The 20,168-nt window shown below is 47.7% G+C and overlaps 1 protein-coding gene across 6 annotated transcripts in view; it reads right to left on the reverse strand.

The window, feature by feature from the left end:
• terb2 (telomere repeat binding bouquet formation protein 2) overlaps positions 1–20,168 on the reverse strand; it is a 59,897-nt gene that overhangs the window by 34,541 nt on the left and 5,188 nt on the right. The window contains exon 1 of one of the 6 annotated variants that reach the window (XM_085972301.1): positions 1,835–1,939. The exons of 1 other annotated variant lie outside the window; for it this stretch is intronic. Coding sequence is in view for 1 of the 5 variants with exons in the window: in XM_085972302.1 (XP_085828428.1) it covers positions 1,366–1,405 (40 nt within the window). In the remaining 4 variants the exon portion in view is untranslated. Of the gene's footprint in view, positions 1–1,329; positions 1,768–1,834; positions 1,940–20,168 lie in introns of those variants that run through there. 4 more of the 6 variants (XM_085972303.1, XM_085972302.1, XM_085972299.1 and 1 more) reach the window with 4 other exon arrangements.

Raw genomic sequence — 20,168 nt, forward strand, 5'->3', positions numbered from 1 at the left:
TCCTTTGCTTTTTGTGGTATATATCAATGATTTGGACTTGAATGTAGGAAGTACGATTAAGAAGTTTGCAGATGATACAAAAATTGGCTGTGTGGTTGATAATAAAGAAGAAAGCTGCAGACTGCAGAAAGATATCAATGAACTGGTCAGGTGGGCAGAACTGTGGCAAATGGAATTCAATCTGGAGAAGTGTGAGGTAATGCAAAATAACAACAGAAAATGCTGGAAATACTCAGCAGGCCAGGCAGCATCTGTGGAGAGAGAAACAGAGTTAACGTTTCAGGTCTGGGACCCTTCATCAGAGCTGGAAAAAGCTGGAGATGTAACAGATATTAAGCAGGTGCAGAGACGGGCGGGGGGGGGGGGGGGGGGGTTAGGAGGGGAGGAAGAAATAGAAGAACATCCTGTACTTTTGTAAGAGGCAGGAAAGATAAAATGTTGCAAATGGGAATGGCAAAAATCATACTGCATGAAAAATGGGGGCAGGGATAATTATCTGAAATTGTTGAACTCAATGTTGAGTCCGGCAGGCTGCAAAGTGCCCAATCGAAAGATGAGGTGCTGTTCCTCGAGCTTACGTTGAGCTTCATTGGAACAATGCAATAGCCCGAGGAGGGAAAGGTCAGAGTGGGAGTGGTGCAGGGAATTAAAGTGACAGGCGATCAGAAGCTCAGGGCCAGGCTCACGGACTGAACAGGGGTGTTCCGCACAGCAATCATCCAATCTGCCTGTGCTCGTCTCCCCAACATAGAGGAGACCGCATCGTGAGTAACGAATACAGGAACCAGGGACTCGAAGCATATAAATCCAGGCTGACACTCCAGTGCAGCGCTGAGGGAGTGCCGCACCGTCGGGAGGTGCCGTCTTTCGGATGAGACGTTAAACCGAGGCCACGTCTGCTCTCTCTCTCTCTCTCTGGTGGACGTAAAAGATCCCGCCGGCGCTGTTTCGAAGAAGAGCAGGGGAGTTATCTCCAGTGTCCTGGGCCAATATTTATCTCTCAATCAACATAACAAAAAAAATGATCTGGTCATTATCACATTGCTGTTTTGTGGGAGCTTGCTGTGTGCAAATTGGCTGCTGCATTTCCTACATTACAACAGTGACTACACTTCAAAAAGTACTTCATTGGCTGTAAAGCACTTTGAGATGTCCAGTGATCCTGAAAGGCGCTGTAGAAATGTATGTCTTTCTACACTAAACTGCAAGCAGTACAAGTAAATCGTTGTACAGTACTAAAATGGTTTACCCCTTTTTGTGTAAATTTTTAAGTAGAACTTAAATTGGGTGACAGAGAGCTGCTGCTGTTCCAGCCCATTCACTGATTACCTGGGGGTGGGAGAAGCCCCTCACTGCTGCACCCACCTGGACAATTAATGTCGACGGCACTGAAGGCGGCGGCCATTGGCCGCTTTTTATAGCCCCGCCCAACCACGTGCCCCGCGCATTCGCCCCGCCCACGGCCTCCCCGGCAAAGGCGGCTGCCGATTGGTGGGAAAAGTTCAAACCGCCCGCCGCGCGCTGGCTCCCAACGGTTCTGCGGGGCGAGGGGATTGGTTGTTGGGGAATGGAGCGCAGCGCGCGTGCGCGGCCCCCTTTTTCTTTTTTGGGCGGCAGAGTCGGACGAAAAGGACAACCCGCCTGGGAGGGGAGGCACGTGGTCACATTCGGGTTACCAACCCCTCCAGGACTGGCCCGGGAGCCTCCAGGCAACTGCAAGATTTCTGCTCTCCAAAGGAACCTTGCTGCTGCAAGCAACAACAACAACAAAAAACAATCACAGGGTTATTCAAATAACTTTTTCTTTTTTCACTTTGCAGCCTTCCGGACTCACTATCGAGGGCCCAGTAATTCGGGTCCCAACGCGTGAGTACGGACGGGGTACTCACGCGTGGGCCCGATGGAAGTGCCGGTTTTCAGGATGCACAGCGCATGCGCGGAAAACCGGCATTTCCTGTCTTCTGAAGCAAGGGGTCAAGAGGCGGAACGCGTGCGACGTTTCAGGCAGCGCGTGCGCGCTGAAATTGCTTTTTTTTAAAGAGTTGCCCGTGCGTAAAGGCCTCCGGTTTTTACGCGTGAAAAAAGCAGACGTAAGTACTTAGTTTTAAAAGGTAAGTGGTCTATTAATAAAATTTAGAACATTTTTTCCACAGGTTTATTATTTTTTAAAAATTTACAGTACGGTAAGTGTATTTTTAGACCCGATTTGTTAAAAAATTATTTTTTTCAAAAATGTGATTAATTGTTTAAAATAGTTTTTTTACAGTTATTCAGAGTTCATTTATTTAGTGGGATGTTTTTTTAACTTTTATTTGAAGTTTAAGTACTGTTTTGGGCGCCCGGAGTTTTCATGAGTTTGACAGTTCTTACTATCAAACTCATGAATGAACTTTTGCAACCTCCCATTGGTTGCCCAGTGCTCACGTGATCCCAGCCGGCTCATCGAACTAACTACGCCGCTGGATCACGCACGCACAGCGCGCCGGGAGCTGAACCGGGCCACTGACAGGAAATCCACGCAGGGCCAGGCTTCAACTGTCGGCGCGCCAGGTAAGTGTAGGTCGGGGGCTTGCACCTGCGGGAAGCCCCCGACCCGAATTTCTGGGCCATCGAGTTCAACAATTTCAGATCATAACCTCGGCCCCTATTACATTTTTACTTATTTTTTTTTCTCCCCACCCCTTTGTTTTGGGTTTTCCCTTCCCCCCCCCCCTTTCCTCTTTTTTTTACATGGCAGCTGTCTCCCATTCTGCCACTACATTTCACACCTAATCTGAGCCGTCTTTTGTCTCTTTACTAGTCCTATCACCATCTCGTCTCGTTTTGAATACCTCTTAATGTCTATTCACTTCTTTTGTTCCCTCCCCAGCCCTCCTTTTGATCTATTTCATTCCCTTTCCAGTTTTGAAAAAGGGTTTCGACCCGAAACGTCAACTCTAATTTCTCTCCACGGATGTTGCCTGGCCTGCTGAGTTTTTCCAGTATTTTCTGTAAGCATTTTCTTTGAACACTTTCAAGAGTGGGCACGTGATTGGCAACTTAAATTCAGCCCAGATAAATGTGAGGTATCTAACAGGACTAGACAGACTAGATGCAGGAAGGATGTTCCTGATGGCCGGGGAGTCCAGAACCAGGGGTCACAGTCTAAGGATAAGGGGAAAGCCATTTAGGACTAAGATGAGGAGGAATTTCTTCACCCAGAGAGTGGTGAACCTGTGGAATTCTCTACCACACAAGGCAGTGGAGGCCAATTCATTAAATATATTCAAGAAGGAGTTAGATATATTTCTTAAGGCTAAAGGGATCAAGGGATATGGGGAGAAGGCAGGGACAGGGTACTGAGTTTGGATGATCAGCCATGATCGCATTAAATGGCGGAACAGGCTCGAGGGGCCGAATGGCCTACTCCTGCTCCTATCTTCTATGTTTCTATGTATTATCACATTGCTGTTTGCGGGAGCTTGCTGTGTGCAAATTGGCTGCCGCGTTTCCTACATTACAACAGCGACTACACTCCAAAAAGTACTTAGTTGGCTGTAAAGCGCTTTGGGATCTCCATTGGTCGTGAAAGGTGCTGTATAAATGCAAGTCTTTTGTTCTGAAGAATAGGGAGGTCGCATATTAATTGGCATAATACGAATCTAAATGGGGTAGAGGAGCAAAGGGATCTCCGAGTACAAATTCAAAAGTAGGGAAGTTATGCTAAACTTGTATCGAACCCTGGTTAGACCACACTTGGAGTAATGCGTGCAGTTCTGGTCACCATATTCTAAAAAGGATATAGAGACACTGGCGAGGGTGCAGAGAAGATTTACAAGGATGATAGCAGAAATGCAAGGTTATACCCATCAGGAAAGGATGAACAGGCTGGGTCTCTTTTCTCTTGAAAAATGAAGGCTGAGAGGTGACCTAATAGAGGTCTTTCAATTCTACTGCCCCTCCTAGTTTGGCATCACCTGCAAATTTAACCAGTTTGCATTGAGTTTCAGAGTCCAACTGGCATGTAGACAAATTTCCAGTCTCTGTTGGTTTAGTTAATGACAACCTGAACTTAGACAACCTGACTCTCAGATCCAACCCCAACGTTGTCATTAAACCTGCTAACAAGGGTGGTGCTGTTGTTGTTTGGCCAACCGACCTCTACCTAGTGGAAGCTGAGCGCCAACTCTCCGACACCTCCTCCTACCTCCGCCTGGACCATGACCCCACTACAGAACATCAAGCCACCGTTTCCAAGACTGTCACTGACCTCATCTCCTCTGGAGATCTCCCCCGCCCTCCCCCCCACGGCCATCAACCTCATAGTTCCTCAACCCCGCACAGCCCACTTCTACCTCCTTCCCAAGATCCACAAACAGGACTGCCCTGGTAGACCCATCGTTTCAGCCTGTTTTTGCCCCACAGAACTTATTTCTTCCTATCTCGACTCTTTTTTCTCCCCTTGTCCAGTCTCTTCCCACCTACATCCGCGACATTTCCGACGCCCTCCACCACTTTAATAGTTTCCACTTTCCTGGCCCCAACCGCCTCCTTTTCACTATGGACATCCAATCCCTCTACACCTCCATCCTCCACCAGGATGGCCTGAGGGCGCTCCGCTTCTTCCTTGAACAGAGGCCCAACCAGTCCCCATCTACCACCACACTCCTCCGCCTGGCTGAACTTGTTCTCACATTGGACAACTTCTCCTTTGACTCCACTCACTTCCTCCAAATCAAAGGTGTTGCTATGGGAACCCACATGGGTCCTAGCTATGCCTGCCTTTTCGTGGGCTATGTGGAACACCCTCTGTTCCAGTCCTACTCAGGTCTCCTCACTCACCTCTTTTTCCGGTACATTGATGACTGTATTGGTGCCGTTTCCTGCTCTCGCCCTGAACTAGACAATTTCATTCACTTTGCTTCCAATTGCCACCCTTCCCTCACTTTCACATGGTCCATCTCCGACTCTTCCCTTCCCTCCCTCGACTTCTCCGTCTCCATCTCTGGGGATAGGCTATTGACAAACATTCACTACAAGCCCACTGACTCCCACAGCTACGTGTACTACACTTCCTCCCACCCCGCTTCCTGTAAGGACTCTATTCCATTCTCTCAGTTTCTCCGTCTCCGCCGTATCTGCTCTGACGATGCCACCTTCCATACCAGTGCTTCCGACATGTCTTCCTTTTTCATCAACCGAGGATTCCCCTCTACCGTGGTTGACATGGCCCTTGACCGTGTCCGTTCTATCTCCCGCACTTCTGCCCTCACCCCTTCCCCTCCCTCCCAGAACCACGATAGAGTTCCCTTTGTCCTCACCTTTCACCCCACCAGCCTCCACATTCAATGGATCATCCTCCGCCATTTCCGCCACCTCCAGCGTGATCCCACCACCAAACACATCTTCCCCTCATCTCCCCTTTCAGCAGTCCAAAGGGACCGCTCCCTCCACGACATCCTGGTCCACTCCTCTATCAACCCCAACACCCCTTCTCCTTTGCCCGGCACCTTCCCATGCAAGCGCAGGAGATGTAACACATGCCCTTATACCTCCCCCCTTCCCACTGTCCCAAACACCCCTTCCAGGTGAAACAGCGATTTACTTGTACTTCTTGCAATTTAATATGCTGTATTCGCTGCTCACGATGCAGTCTCCTCTAAACGCAGATTGGGCGACCGCTTTGCGGAACACCTCCATTCAGTCCGTAAGGGGGACCTCGAGCTTCCGATCGCCTGTCACTTTAATTCTCCGCTCCATTCCCACTCAGACCTCACCGTCCTCGGCCTCTTGCATTGTTCCACGGAAGCTCAGCGTAAGCTCGAGGAACAGCACCTCATCTTTCGATTAGGCACTCTACAGCCCTCTGGACTTGACATCGAGTTCAACAATTTCAGAGCATAACCTCGGCCCCTGTCATCTATATATATATATTTTATCCACACTTTTTGTTTGTGTCTTTTCTTCTCTCCCACATGGCAGCTGTCGATCATTCTGCCAGCGCAATTTACACTTCATCTAGAGCCATCCTTTGTTTCTTAACCTGTCCCATTACCATCTCCGCTCGCCTTGAATATCTCTTAATGCCTCTTTTCTTCTCCTGCCTTCCATCCTATCACAGACCTTCCCTTTTGTTCTTTCATCCCCTTCCCCAGCTCCTACACTTGCTTAAAAATCTGTTCCATTTCCTGCTTTGTTCCAGTTCTGATGAAAGGTCATCGACCTGAAACGTTAACTCTGTTTCTCTCTTCACAGATGCTGCCTGACCTGCTGAGTATCTCCAGCATTTTCTGTTTTTATTTCAGATTTCCAGTATCCGCAGTATTTTCTTTTTGAACGTAGAATTGGTTTAGTTTGCATACAGATTGGATGAGTCTCACTAGCAGCAAGCTCTGGCCATATGGAAAGGGGCAGGGTGTGGGGCTGCATGAGCAAGCAAAGACAAACTGGCCCTGTTGCTTTCCACTTTTGGTGGAGTGGTAAATAGCGAGGAGGGAAGCCTCAGGCTACAGGACGATATAGCCGGGTTGGTCAGATGGGCAGAACAGTGGCAAATGGAATTTAACACTGAAAAGTGTGAGGTGATCCATTTTGGGAGGACTAACAAGGCAAGGGAATACACAATGAATGGTAGGACCCTAGGAAGGGCAGAGGATCAGAGGGACCTTGGTGTGCATGTACACAGATCCCTGAAGGCAGCAGGACAGGTAGATAAGGTGGTTAAAAAGGCATATGGGATACTTGCCTTCATTAGCCGAGGCATAGAATATAAGAGCAGGGAGGTTATGATGGAGCTGTACAAAACGCTAGTTAGGCCACAGCTGGAATACTGTGTGCAGTTCTGGTTGCCACACTATAGGAAGGATGTGATTGCATTGGAGAGGGTGCAGAGGAGATTCACCAGGATGCTACCTGGGCTGGAGCGCTTCAGCTATGAAGAAAGACCGGACAGGCTGGGGTTGTTTTCCTTAGAGCAGAGAAGGCTGAGGGGGGACCTGATTGAGGTATACAAAATTATGAGGGGCATAGATAGGGTAGATAGAAAGGAACTTTTCCCCTTAGTAGAGGGGTCAATAACCAGATGGCATAGTTTCAAGGTAAGGGGCAGGAGGTTTAGAGGGGATTTGAGGAAAAACTTTTTCACCCAGAGGGCGGTTGGAATCTGGAACTCACTGCCTGAAAGGGTGGTAGAGGCAGGAACCCTCACAACATTGAAGAAGCATTTAGATGAGCACTTGAAATGCCATAGCATACAAGGCTACGGACCAAGTGCTGGAAAACTGGATTAGAATAGACAGGGCTTGAGGGTCGGCGTGGACACGATGGGCCGAAGGGCCTCTTTCAGTGCTGTATAACTCTATGACTTTTGCCTTGTTGCCTTGTGGTTCCTCAGCCTAAAGTAGGCCTGTGCCCCTGGCTAGAAACATAGAAACATGGAAGATAGGAGCAGGAGTAGGCCATTCGGCCCTTCGAGCCTGCTCCGCCATTCAATGAGATCATGGCTGAGCATCCAAATTCAGTACCCTGTCCCTGCCTTCTCCCCATATCCCTTGATCCCTTTAGCCTTAAGAAATATATCCAACTCTTTCTTGAATATATTTAATGAACTGGCCTCCACCGCCCTCTGTGGCAGAGAATTCCACAGGTTCACCACTGTCTGGGTGAAAAAATTCCTCATTTCAGTCCTAAATGGCTTACCCCTTATCCTTAGACTATGACCCCTGGTTCTGGACTCCCCGGCCATCAGAAACATCCTTCCTGCATCTATTCTGTCCAGGCCTGACAGAATTTTATAGGTTTCGATGAGATCCCCTCTCAATCTTCTAAACTCCAGTGAGTATAAGCCCAATCGACACAATCTCTCCTCATACGTCATTCCTGCCATCCCAGGTATCAGCCTGGTGAATCTTCGCTGCACTCCTTCCATGGCAAGAACGTCCTTCCTTAGGTAAGGCGACCAGAACTGCACACAATATTCAAGGTGCGGTCTCACCAAGGCTCTGTGCAACTGTAGCAAGATATCCTTGTTCCTGTACTCAAACCCTCTTGCTACGAAGACCAACATACCATTTGCCTTCTTAACCGCCTGCTGCACCTGCATGCTTACCTTCAGCGACTGGTGCACAAGAACTCCCAGGTCTCTTTGCACTTCCCCTTCTCCCAATCTATTGCCATTCAAATAATAATCTGCCTTCCTGTTTTTGCCACCAAAGTGGATAACCTCACATTTATCCACATTATAGTGCATTTGCCATGTTTCTGCCCAATCACCCAACCTGTCCAAATCGTACTGGAGTTTCACGACATCCTCTTCACAGCATACCCTCTCACCCAGCTTTGTGTCGTCTGCAAATTTGGAGATATTACATCCAATTCCCTCGTCCAGATCATCATTAATATATATTGTGAACAGCTGGGGTCCTAGGACCGATCCCTGCGGTACCCCACTAGTCACCGCCTGCCACCCGGAAAACGACCCGTTTATTCCAACTCTTTGCTTTCTGTCCGCCAACCAGTTCTCTATCCAAGTCAATACCTTGCCCCCAATCCCATGTGCCTTAATTTTGCACGCTAATCTCTGATACTCTCCACTCGCTCTTGACCACTGCCACCACCATACTTCTGTATTTTGCAGTACAGAAGGTGGCTACTTGGCCCATCACATCTGTGCTGGCTCTCTGAAAGAGTGGCCCACTTACTCCCATACCCCAGTCATTTCCTCCCCTACCCTTTTAATATTTTTTTCAAATATTTATCCACTTTCCTTTCAAAGTTATATGGATTCTGTCTCCACTAGTGTTCCTGGTAGATTATTCCATGTCTTAACAACTGTCTACATAATTGAAAACTATTGTCAGCCACACCTCCTAGCGACAAAAGAACAAGAGAAGGAAAGAACCAGAAAGACCAACAAACAAAAGATGACACAGTGAAAAACAAATAAAAGAGATTAACTATAAGAGATGAGACAGAAAAATCAGCAAAATGAAGGTGTCAGACACAGATAAGAGAGAACGTATGCCTCGACTTAACTTGAGCAAAACTATGGCAAACTATGACTCACCTCCTGACTCCCCAAAGCCTTTCCACCATCTACAAGGCACAAGTCAGGAGTGTGATGGAATACTCTCCACTTGCCTGGATGAGTGCAGCTCCAACAACACTCGAGAAGCTCGACACCATCCAGGAAAAAAGCAGCCCACTTGATCGGCACCCCATCCACCACCTTAAACATTCACTCCCTCCACCACTGGCGCACCGTGGCTGCAGTGTGTACCATCTACAAGATGCACTGCAGCAACTCGCTAAGGCTTCTTTGACAGCACCTCCCAAACCCACGACCTCTACCACCTAGAAGGACAAGGGCAGCAGGCGCATGGGACCACCATCACCTCCAAGTTCCCCTCCAAGTCACACACCATCCTGACTTGGAAATATATCACCGTTCCTTCATCGTCGCTGGGTCAGAATCCTGGAACTCCCTCCCTAACAGCACTGTGGGAGCACCTTCACCACACGGACTGCAGCGGTTCAAGAAGGTGGCTCACCACCACCTTCTCGAGGGCAATTAGGGATGGGCAATAAAGGCTGGCCTTGCCAGTGATGCCCACATCCCATGAACAAATAAAAACATTAATTTTAAATAAGAGTTGGTCTAATATCCGTTGATTGATATTCTCAAATTGCTATTCCCTTCCCCACCGACATCTTAAATCCTTTCCTTACCAGCCTACCTCACGTTACCCTCCAACTTATTAACAATGCCATGGGAAATCCACATACATACTCTGTATAATTCAATAAATACATATAAACATACACGTCTTTTCTCTAGGGCACATTTTGTCTTATCACACTTCAAAAATCATACATATACAAATATCCATGTCGCGCTTATAATTGGTTGGCTCAAATGTCAAATGAGCCACCATTTGGAGCATTGCACACAACCTCTTTCACATATTCTTGTGCCAAAGTTGCACAAAGTTGAAGGTGGAGTTAACAACTGAGGAACAGTTCCCCAGCTAATCCCCGGCCATTTTCTTGGGAAGTTGAAAAATCAACTATAAAGAAACTATAGAATTTTGCAGTACAGAAGGTGGCTATTTGTCACATCACATCTGTGCCGGCTCTCTGAAAGTCCACTTAGTCCCATTCCCCAGCCATTTTCCCCAACCCTTTTAATATTGTTTTAAAATGTTTATCCACTTCCCTTTTAAAAGCCATCATGGATTCTGTCTCCACTAGTGTTCCTGGAAAATTATTCCATAGCTTGACAACTGTCTCATAATAAAAGAAAATATTTCCTAACCCTCTCTTCTCTTTTGTCTAGTCCATCTTCTCGGATCAAAGGGGGCAGTTCAGACACCGAGAAGCAATTCAGAGAGGTCAGGGAGGGTGGCCGAAGTTGTGGTCAAACGTAGGTTACAAGGAGGCTTTTGAAAGTGGGGAGAGAGTGCAAGATTGGGGTTTTTAGGAAAAGAATTCCAGTCCAAGGCTGAACTGCTTGATGGCTTTGCTGTTGGAACAGTGGAGCAGCATGAGGAAGCAGGAGTAACCAAGGTGGTTGAAATTATATAGGCCCAGAAATTCGGGTCGGGGGCTTCCCGCGGGTGTAAGCCCCCGACCTGCACTTACCTTGCGCGCCGACCGTTGAGCTGTGGGCCCCCGTGGAATTGCAATCCTGGGCCTCCTCCAACTGCCGGCGCGTAGTGCTTGCGTATCCCAGGGGCGCAGTTAGTTCGATGCATCCCCTGGGATCACGTGGGCCATGGAGAGCCAATGGTAGCAGGGAATGCTTCATTCATAAGTTTGACAGGAAGGGCTGTCAAACTTATAAATACTATAAGCCCCAAAACATCACTAAATCTTCAAATACATTTTTAAAAAACACATTTTTTAAATAAACTATAAATTACATGAAATAACTTTTAAACAATTTACATTTTTGAAAAAAATAATTTTATTTTCTAACGGGGCTAAAAATAAACGTACCTTTAAAGTATTTAAAAATAATAAACCTGTGGAAAAAATGTTTTAATTTTAATTAATTCACCACTTACCTTGTAAAAAGCAGGCCTTGCGACTGCTTTTTAAATGTGTAACTTCTGGAGACTTACCCTCCCGGGAAAACCTGCAAAAAAAACGTACGTTCGATGCGCACGCGAAGCCTCTCCCGCGCACGCGTTCCACCTCTGAACCCCTTCTTTCAGGGGAACGGAAGTGCCGGTTTCCCGCGCACGCGCAGTGCATGCAGGAAACCGGCACTTCCATTGGGCTTACGGGTGAGTACCCCGTGCGTACCCACCCGTGGAGACCCGAATCTTGCTGAAGCATCCTGTGTTAATGAATGGATGTTTATTTATACAGGTTTAAGAGGTGAGTTAGTATGCTACGGGTATATGGGACTCAAGACAGATAGGTATACGGTAGTTTACAGACAATAATAAGCATTCCTAAAATTTGGTCATTAGGCTCTGATTTTGTGGGGTATGTCTCTTATTGGCTGGTTCAGTAGTTGACAGATATATTCTTGACCAAGTATAATTCTATTTATGAATATTTTGAAATGGACACTAAATGAATGGTAATATTTTAAGGGTAAATATTTTCACACTAGTTTTTTATTGATACCTTCGTCAAATCTGAAAGCAATGACCAGGTTTTGTCTCATTTCATTGATCGTTTGTACATGGTGGGGGGGTGCGGGATGGGTGAGTGAGACTTTATTACTGACAAGAAGCTTATATTCCTGCTGAGAAATGTTTGCACATTTGTATCGTCAAGGAAGATGGCCTTCAACATCGGAGTAAAATGATTGCAGACAGAAATGTGCAAACTAAATAAATAAAATCTCTTTCTTGATAACTTTTGTCATCAACAATGTTGTTACAGAAAGATAGATGCAGAATCAGCTTTATTTGGATGCCAGATTGTTAACTATAGTGACCTTCAATTGTTGCATTTTATTGACATATAATTTTCAATTGAGACACTCAAAACTTGTATTTTCTCTTATCTGTTCTTGCAGTTCCACCAGATTCTTTCGGAAATGCTCCCTCTCAACTCAGTTTTCTTTGAAATCACCGCTATCTGGCACGCTTTTCCGTCATGTTTCATTGTCACGATTAAGCCTATCTATTCATTTTTAGCTACTTCTGATTGAATCCTCCAAACCCTCGGTTCTCCGAGGGAGATGCTATTAATGAAGACTTGCGCCTGATAACCTCCCAGCTCTGTCTCCAAGATAGGTGGCTTGAGGTCAGGATGGGGCGCGGGGAAGCACAGTTCATAATGCATGAGGCATCGCAACTGCAAGGGGCAAAGGGGAGTGAGGGGGCTTGCATTTAGAAGCTGCAAGCTGGGGGCGGTGGGGTTGGTGGCACCGTGACTGTATGGGTTGGCTTGTCAGCAATAAAGGATGATCCTGGGATTTGACAGCATTGCATTGGGTGTCCTGTGATTTGGCAGATAATGATAATCAGGTTGCAGATAAAGCTTTTTGATTTTATAGTATGGCAGTTGGAAATTCATCAAAATGTTTGAACTATGAAAGTTGTATGAAGACTGACGTAAGAAAACTACTAGGCACTTGGTCTAAGCGTTAAACAAAGCTTTAATCAACTGTTTTACAACATGGAAGTCTAGTTGTGTCCTTCACTAGTTCCTGTTAAGAATGTCCTGCGCAAGCTGGGCCCGTGCCCGAGTATTTATACTCTCCCTGGACAGCGCCACCCGCAGGCCGCTCAGTATTATTTCATAAGTCTTTCTTTCATGAATGACTGATTCATGTCAATGACGTTTATGAGTCTATGGCATTGTTTAATTAAGCACTGCCTTTTCTAGCTACGTAGAATTGCATAGATTTGCAAGATGATGTTACTGAACATAAAGACACATGCATGCAAACACATTCAGGGGCTAACACTAAGGGCTGGATTTTGTCATTGGGGGCGGGTCAGCGGGTCCCACCTCCGACGTGAGGCGGGACAATTGAGCGATTTTGCCCTAATTGGGCACTTGATTTCCAGCGTGTGGGAACCCCTGGCCCAACGGGGTCCTGAAACTCGCCTCTGATGACGTCATCTATGTAGCTGCCTTGGTTCATTTTCTGCCTTACAACTTTTTTGCTGAGACTTCTGAGGGATTAGTGGTGCAAACATGGCAAACTCAAGGCCCAAGGCCGCACCCTGCTTTGATGAGGACTCCCTCCAAGCTCTGGTGGAGGGAGCAAGAGCTCAGAAGGAGGTGCTGTTTCCTTCATCTGGGAGGAAAAAGCCTCCCCAGCAGACCAAAGCTGTGTGGCTGCAAGTGGCACAGGAGGTGAGTGCCATCTCAATGTGCAGCAGAACCTGACTGCAGTGCAGGAAGAGGTTTCATGACCTTCTCCGCACAGGAAAAGTGAGTATTACATCACCATGACCCTCAATCTGCTCCCCATCGCCTCTCATCACCAGCACTCTTCAATGTCAACCTCTTCCTCCACATCCCACTTGACCCTTATATCCCTGCACCTTTAACCATTCCCTCTCTCTGTATGTTCACATTCACTTAACTATTCGACTATGCAGCCCTCACACTCCCTATCACTGTTACGCTATGACAACAACTTACAACACACAGGGAGAGCCCTTGGTCTTGGGACCTCACTCCATCTTTGTGTCCTTCTAAGCATCTATGCTATGGCTTCTTTACATTCACTCCTTCATTCTCACTCAAACTCCACTTGTGTCCTTCATTGCAGGAAAAGAGAGCCCACAATAAGAGGGAAAGGGCGAAGACAGGAGGAGGGCCACCCTCAATAGCCCAGCTCACCAGCACAGAGGAGGCGGCCCTCGAGATCGTGGGAGTCGAGGAGGATGCACAAGTGGGGGACGGACAGACGGGCGCATCACAGCAAGCTGGTGACAGAATAGTTTTTCATCTCTCTCATTGACATTGCATGAGTGACTGATTGATTCTGATGCTCTAACAGATTGACTTATGATCATTGCACAATTCCATGTGCATGCAACGTTTATCTCACATGTCTAACTCTTTCCTTTACTCCCCCACAGGACCATCGACAGCCCCCCTCCCCACTGTCCAGGAGGAAGAGGCTGAGCCAGAAGACTCCTCAGTGGAAGCTGCAACCTCTGAGGGCGCAGCGTCACCAGAATTAAGCGTACCCAGCACCAGCGCACACACTCACACCTCGGTGCGACCTTCGGGACATAGAGTAGTGTTATCACCTGGTGTGTCACAGCTCACAAGTGAGCATCAGCAGATGGTGGAGACAGGGACAGCAGTGTCGAGTCCTCATCGGAGGGCGCAGGGCGCTCCCAGCTCGGCTCAGCTGCATGTCGACCCTGTGCCTCCGGGTCCATCCAGAAGGAGAGCGGTGCTGGAACTCCAGGAACAGGTGCAGGAGTCTCTGGCAGGTTTTGTCTCCAGGGTCGCTGCGAGTGTGGAGCAGATGGAGGAGTCCATCACTAATATAAGCAGAGCCTTTGTGGAGGCATTGGCGCATGAACGCATCACCATGGAAAGGATGGCGACCTCCATGGAAAGGATGGCTATGGCCATGGAGGAGCTAAGTCGCCAGAGTGTTGAAAACATGGTCATTGTTCGGAATAGACTGACATCTCTGGAGGAGCGATGGACAGCTATTGAGCAGAGAAACCAGAGCTTCATGGAAGTCCTCTGGAGTAGGACTGCCAGTTCAGAATCGGGTCCTCATGGCCCCCCTGAAGTGCAGCAAGGTGCTGTCAAGCCACTTGCTAGCTCTGAAGTGGGCCTGACCCATGAGAGGGACGATGGACCCCTCCATCTGCTCCACACTCGCAGCGACCCTGGAGACAAAACCTGCCAGAGACTCCTGCACCTGTTCCTGGAGTTCCAGCACCACTCTCCTTCTGGAGTCCATTATAAAAGATGTAATAGCAGAGCACTTGGAAAGCAGTGACAGGATCGGACAAAGTCAACATGGATTTACAAACGGTAAATCGTGCTTGACTAATCTACTGGAATTTTTTGAGGATGTAACTGGTAAAATAGATAAGGGAGAACCAGTGGATGTGGTGTATTTGGACTTTCAGAAGGCTTTCGATAAGGTCCCGCATAAGAGATTAGCGTGCAAAATTAAGGCACATGGGATTGGGGGCAAGGTATTGACTTGGATAGAGAATTGGTTGGCGGATAGAAAGCAAAGAGTTGGAATAAACGGGTCGTTTTCCGAGTGGCAGGCAGTGACTAGTGGGGTACCACAAGGATCGGTCCTAGGACCCCAGCTGTTCACAATATATATTAATGATCTGGACGAGGGAATTGGATGTAATATCTCCAAATTTGCAGACGACACAAAGCTGGGTGGGAGGGTATGCTGTGAGGAGGATGTCGTGAAACTCCAGCACGATTTGGACAGGTTGGGTGATTGGGCAGAAACATGGCAAATGCACTATAATGTGGATAAATGTGAGGTTATCCACTTTGGTGGCAAAAACAGGAAGGCAGATTATTATTTGAATGGCAATAGATTGGGAGAAGGGGAAGTGGAAAGAGACCTGGGTGTTCTTGTGCCCCAGTCGCTGAAGGTAAGCATGCAGGTGCAGCAGGCGGTTAAGAAGGCAAATGGTATGTTGGCCTTCGTAGCAAGAGGGTTCGAGTACAGGAACAAGGATGTCTTGCTGCAATTGTACAGGGCCTTGGTGAGACCGCAGCTTGAGTATTGTGTGCAGTTTTGGTCGTCTTATCTGAGGAAGGACGTTCTTGCCATGGAAGGAGTGCAGCGAAGATTCACCAGGCTGATACCTGGGATGGCAGGAATGACGTATGAGGAGAGATTGTGTCGATTGGGCTTATACTCACTGGAGTTTAGAAGATTGAGAGGGGATCTCATCGAAACCTATAAAATTCTGTCAGGCCTGGACAGACTAGATGCAGGAAGGATGTTTCCGATGGTCGGGGAGTCCAGAACCAGGGGTCATAGTCTAAAGATAAGGGGTAAGCCATTTACGACAGAGATGAGGAATTTCTTCACCCAGAGAGTGGTGAACCTGTGGAATTCTCTGCCAGAGAGGGCGGTGGAGGCCAGTTCATTAAATATATTCAAGAAGGAGTTGGATATATTTCTTAAGGCTAAAGGGATCAAGGGATATGGGGAAAAGGTAGGGACAGGGTACTGAATTTAGATGATCAGCCATGATCTCATTGAATGGAGGAGCAGGCTCGAGGGGCCGAATGGCCTACTCCTCCTATCTTTGTTTCTATGGTGGCAGACAACAAAGAAGTGGGGGCTCCTCTCCAAGCGCTCACACTTCCATGCCACTGCAGAGCCCTCGGTCAGAGCCCCACCAGAGTCCTCACCCAACTGAGATGGGCGTCTCATCTCCTGCACAGCCGCAGGAGCAGCAGACTGTTGGCGAGCCCGCACAGGCTCGCAACCCCAGAGGATGCCCGCCAAAGGTGTCGAGGCAGGAGCAGCAAGAAAGTGAGCCAGGGGCCTCCACATCTGCTGAAACCACAGGGGAAGCACCACGTAGGAGCACGCGTAAGAGGAAGATAAAGCACAAGTAGTCACAAGGGTAGTCACTTGGGTGTTCTGTTGTGTTTAATTGTGAAATGCCATCCATGAATTAATGTTATAAAATGACTTGATGGCAAACGGTTGAAGTTGTGGGCTGTGTCATTTCGTAAATGGGACTTCTACATTGAGGGCTCAGGGCGACTTGGAATTGTCAGTATGGTGGTCAGAGTGACAGGAATCCGCAGGTTCTTGTCCATTGTCGGTGTGGTAAGAAGGTGCAAGCCAAATGTGTTTGATTTGGCAGCCTAAGCAAATCTGGCCAAGATCAGTGCATCCCTTGCATCCCGGGCAGCAATGTTCTCACGTGTTGCTGCCGCTGGTTGATGCGCCTCCACAAGCTGTTCGTTGTCGCTCTCCTTCTCCTCCTCATCCTCATCTGAGGAGGGTATGCGATGAGCCACTTGTACCTCAGGCAGCTGCAAGCCATGATGCTGTGCCATGTTGTGAAGTGCACAGCAGACCACAACGATTCTGGAGACCCTGGCTGCTGGGTACTGTGGTACTGCAGTGCTCCACCTGATCTATCAAGGCATCTAAATCGCATCTTCAGCAAGCCGATGGTTTGCTCGATAATGGATCTGGTGGAAATGTGGCTGGAGTTGTAGCGCTCCTCAGCTTCGTTGGATGGCCTCCTCAATGACATCATTAGCCACGCCTTTAGGGGATAGCCCTTGTCTCCAAGTAGCCATCCGCAAAGTTGGTCTGGCAGACTGAAGAGCAGAGGCACACTAAACTGCCGCAGGATAAAGGAGTCACGGCAACTGCCAGGGTACTTGGCACAAACATGCAAAATGTCCTTATTGTGGTTACACACCAGCTGCACATTGAGGGAGTGGAAGCTCTTGCGGTTGACAAAAATACCTGGATTGTGATGGGCCACATGTGTGCAGTCTATGATGTCCTGCACCCTTGGAAAGCCTGCCAGATTAGCAAATCCAACCGCACGGGCAGTTACACTTGATCCTTGGAGAAGTTGACGTAATTGTGCACATTGGCAAAGAGGGCATCGATTACCTGCATGATGCAAGTGTGTGCGGCCGCCTGGGAGATGCCGCTGATGTCTGCTGTTGATCCCTGGAATGAGCCTGAAGCAAAACAGTTGAGTGCGGTGGTGACTTTGATGGCCACTGGTAAGGGGTGTCCACCCACTCCTCTGGGCTCCAGGTCTTGCTGCAGCATTGCGCAGATGTCACTCACTACCTCTCGCGAAAGTCTGAGCCTCTTTTGGCACTGCTGCTCGGTCATGTTGAGGTGGCTCAACCTGTGTCTGTAAACCCTGTTTTGGGGGTATCTCCTCCAGTGACGTGCTTCCCTGCGCTGGCGCCTTCTGGCCTGTGCAGCTTCAGGTGGGTGAGCAGCAGGTTGGCGCTCCTGTTGTTGCTCGTGCTGTTGTTCTGGATTCTGCTGCTGCCGTGGCTGGTCTTCATCTGAATCTGAGGTCCAGGAGGAAAGGAAATAAATGCTTCCCATGCTGCAGATATATACCTCAGTTGAGGAAGCGCTCAGTCAAGGTGGGGAGAGAGGTTTCCCAGGAGGTCACCGTGGAGATGGATGTCAGCTTCAAAACTTCTGTGGTGTATGTGCCTTTAAGAGCAATTATGGTGTATGTGCCTTTAAGAGCCCCAGGTGTGCGTAATGCCGGTAATTGCCACTTGGGCTATATAAGCCTGTGTATTGTGTATATCCTTTAGAACCCCCCCCCCAGACTTGCTTAGTAAATCCTATGAACCAACTCCTGTCTTCAGTGTCTTTATCTACACACGGACACTACAGTGGCGACGAAGTGGAAACGGACTTACCTGCAATTCGGCAGCACCTCAAGGACATCGATTCCTCCAGCGTCCAGAAGACTCAAGGAAGTAAGAGATACTGTGGTTTCACCAGCTGGCCAAGCTGGTGACAGGTACTGCGCTAATCCTTCCTGGGCGTCAGGCTGGAGCTCCAGCGGCGGGCTCTACAGCTGAGACAGGCAGCAAAATCGGAGGCAAGCAATAACGGACTGGGAGGGTGCACTCGAGAGACGGCCGGCGCGGCAAGCAGGTCAGCGTTTAGACCTCCGTCGGGAACGAGTCTCCAACAGTGAATAAACGGAAACCACAGTAAAACAGCGTTGTTATTGGTAGCAGCGGCGGGAAAGCGCGGGAAGCGCCATATCGTTGCTACAGAGAGAAAAAAAAAGCGCGGGAAGCGCCATATCTTTTCTGAAATGCCTAAATCTGGTAATATTGAGGCTTTTGATGGCGAAATAGAAGATTGGACCACATACGTGGAAAGAGTAGAGGTTTATTGCAGTGCAAATGGAATAACAGATGGAAAAAAAAGCTTCAGTACTTCTGAACTTAATGGGCGCGAAGACATACGGGCTGTTACGAAATTTAATCACTCCAGCCAAACCAAAGGACAAGACTTTTAAAGAAATTGTTGATACCCTGCAGCAGCATTTAAACCCAACACCGCTGCTGATTGCGGAACGATTCAAGTTCTTCAAGAGAAATCAACACAAGAATGAAAGTAACGCTGATTACCTAACCGAATTAAGAAAGCTATCAAAGTACTGCCAATTCGGAGCAGGACTATCGGATTATCTTCGAGACAAATTTGTTTGCGGTCTCTTAAGTGAAGGAACACAAAAAAGACTGCTTTCTGAAAAAGATTTAACATTGGACAAAGCTTTCAGTATGGCTGTATCATACGAAGCAGCAGCAAAAGGAGCTGCAGAGATACAAGAGACATAGGACTTCGGCACCCATAAAATGACACAGGAGTTCGGAAGATGTTATCGCTGCGGCAGATCCACCCATAACCAGAGGGACGGCTGGTTCAAGGGCAAAGCATGCAGGCAATGTGGTAAGATTGGACACATTGCACGGGTATGCCAATCTGGACAAAATAAATCCACTGACAGAAAACAAAAAATCAATAAAGAAAAGTACAGGAAGGTACAAATGATGACGGACAATAGCTCCGAAGACCAGAATAGCGATAGCGACTCCGGAAACAAGAGACTAAGCTGTCTCAAATTACATAATGTACTTGCCAAAGAGGATTACCAAACCATTTGGGTTACCCTCACAATAGCAGGGTCCCCAGTTAAAATGGAGCTAGATACAGGATCAGCTCTAACCGTAATAAATCGACGAGATTACGAGAGGCTATTTTCGTATATACCTCTAAAAGACACATCCATTATCTTAAAAACATATACGGGGCAGAAAGTATACCCCAAAGGAAAAATAAGGGTGCCTGTGGTATACAACGGCAAAGAAATACAAAAGTTGTATTTATACATTCTACAAGATGGTGGTCCACCGTTGTTGGGACGTGAATGGATAAGGAAGATACGTTTAGACTGGCACTCCATTCAGGCACTGACGGTGACCAGTAAGGAAAAAAAAACAATGATGACATCATACCTGAACGATTAAAAGACATCTTGGCCAACGCCAAAGAAGTGTTTCAAGAGAAACTAGGAACCTTGAAAGGCATCACCACCTCAATAAAAGTGGAAGATACAGCAATTCCAAAAAATTTTAAGGCAAGACCGGTGCCATACGCAATACGTCCGGCAGTCGAGGCAGAGCTGAAGAATTTGGAAAAGGCAGGCGTATTATCCAAAATAGATTGG

Source organism: Somniosus microcephalus, chromosome 32 (assembly GCF_052327205.1).
Source record: "Somniosus microcephalus isolate GS21.2 chromosome 32, FLI_Smic_1.0, whole genome shotgun sequence".
NCBI lineage: Eukaryota > Metazoa > Chordata > Chondrichthyes > Squaliformes > Somniosidae > Somniosus > Somniosus microcephalus.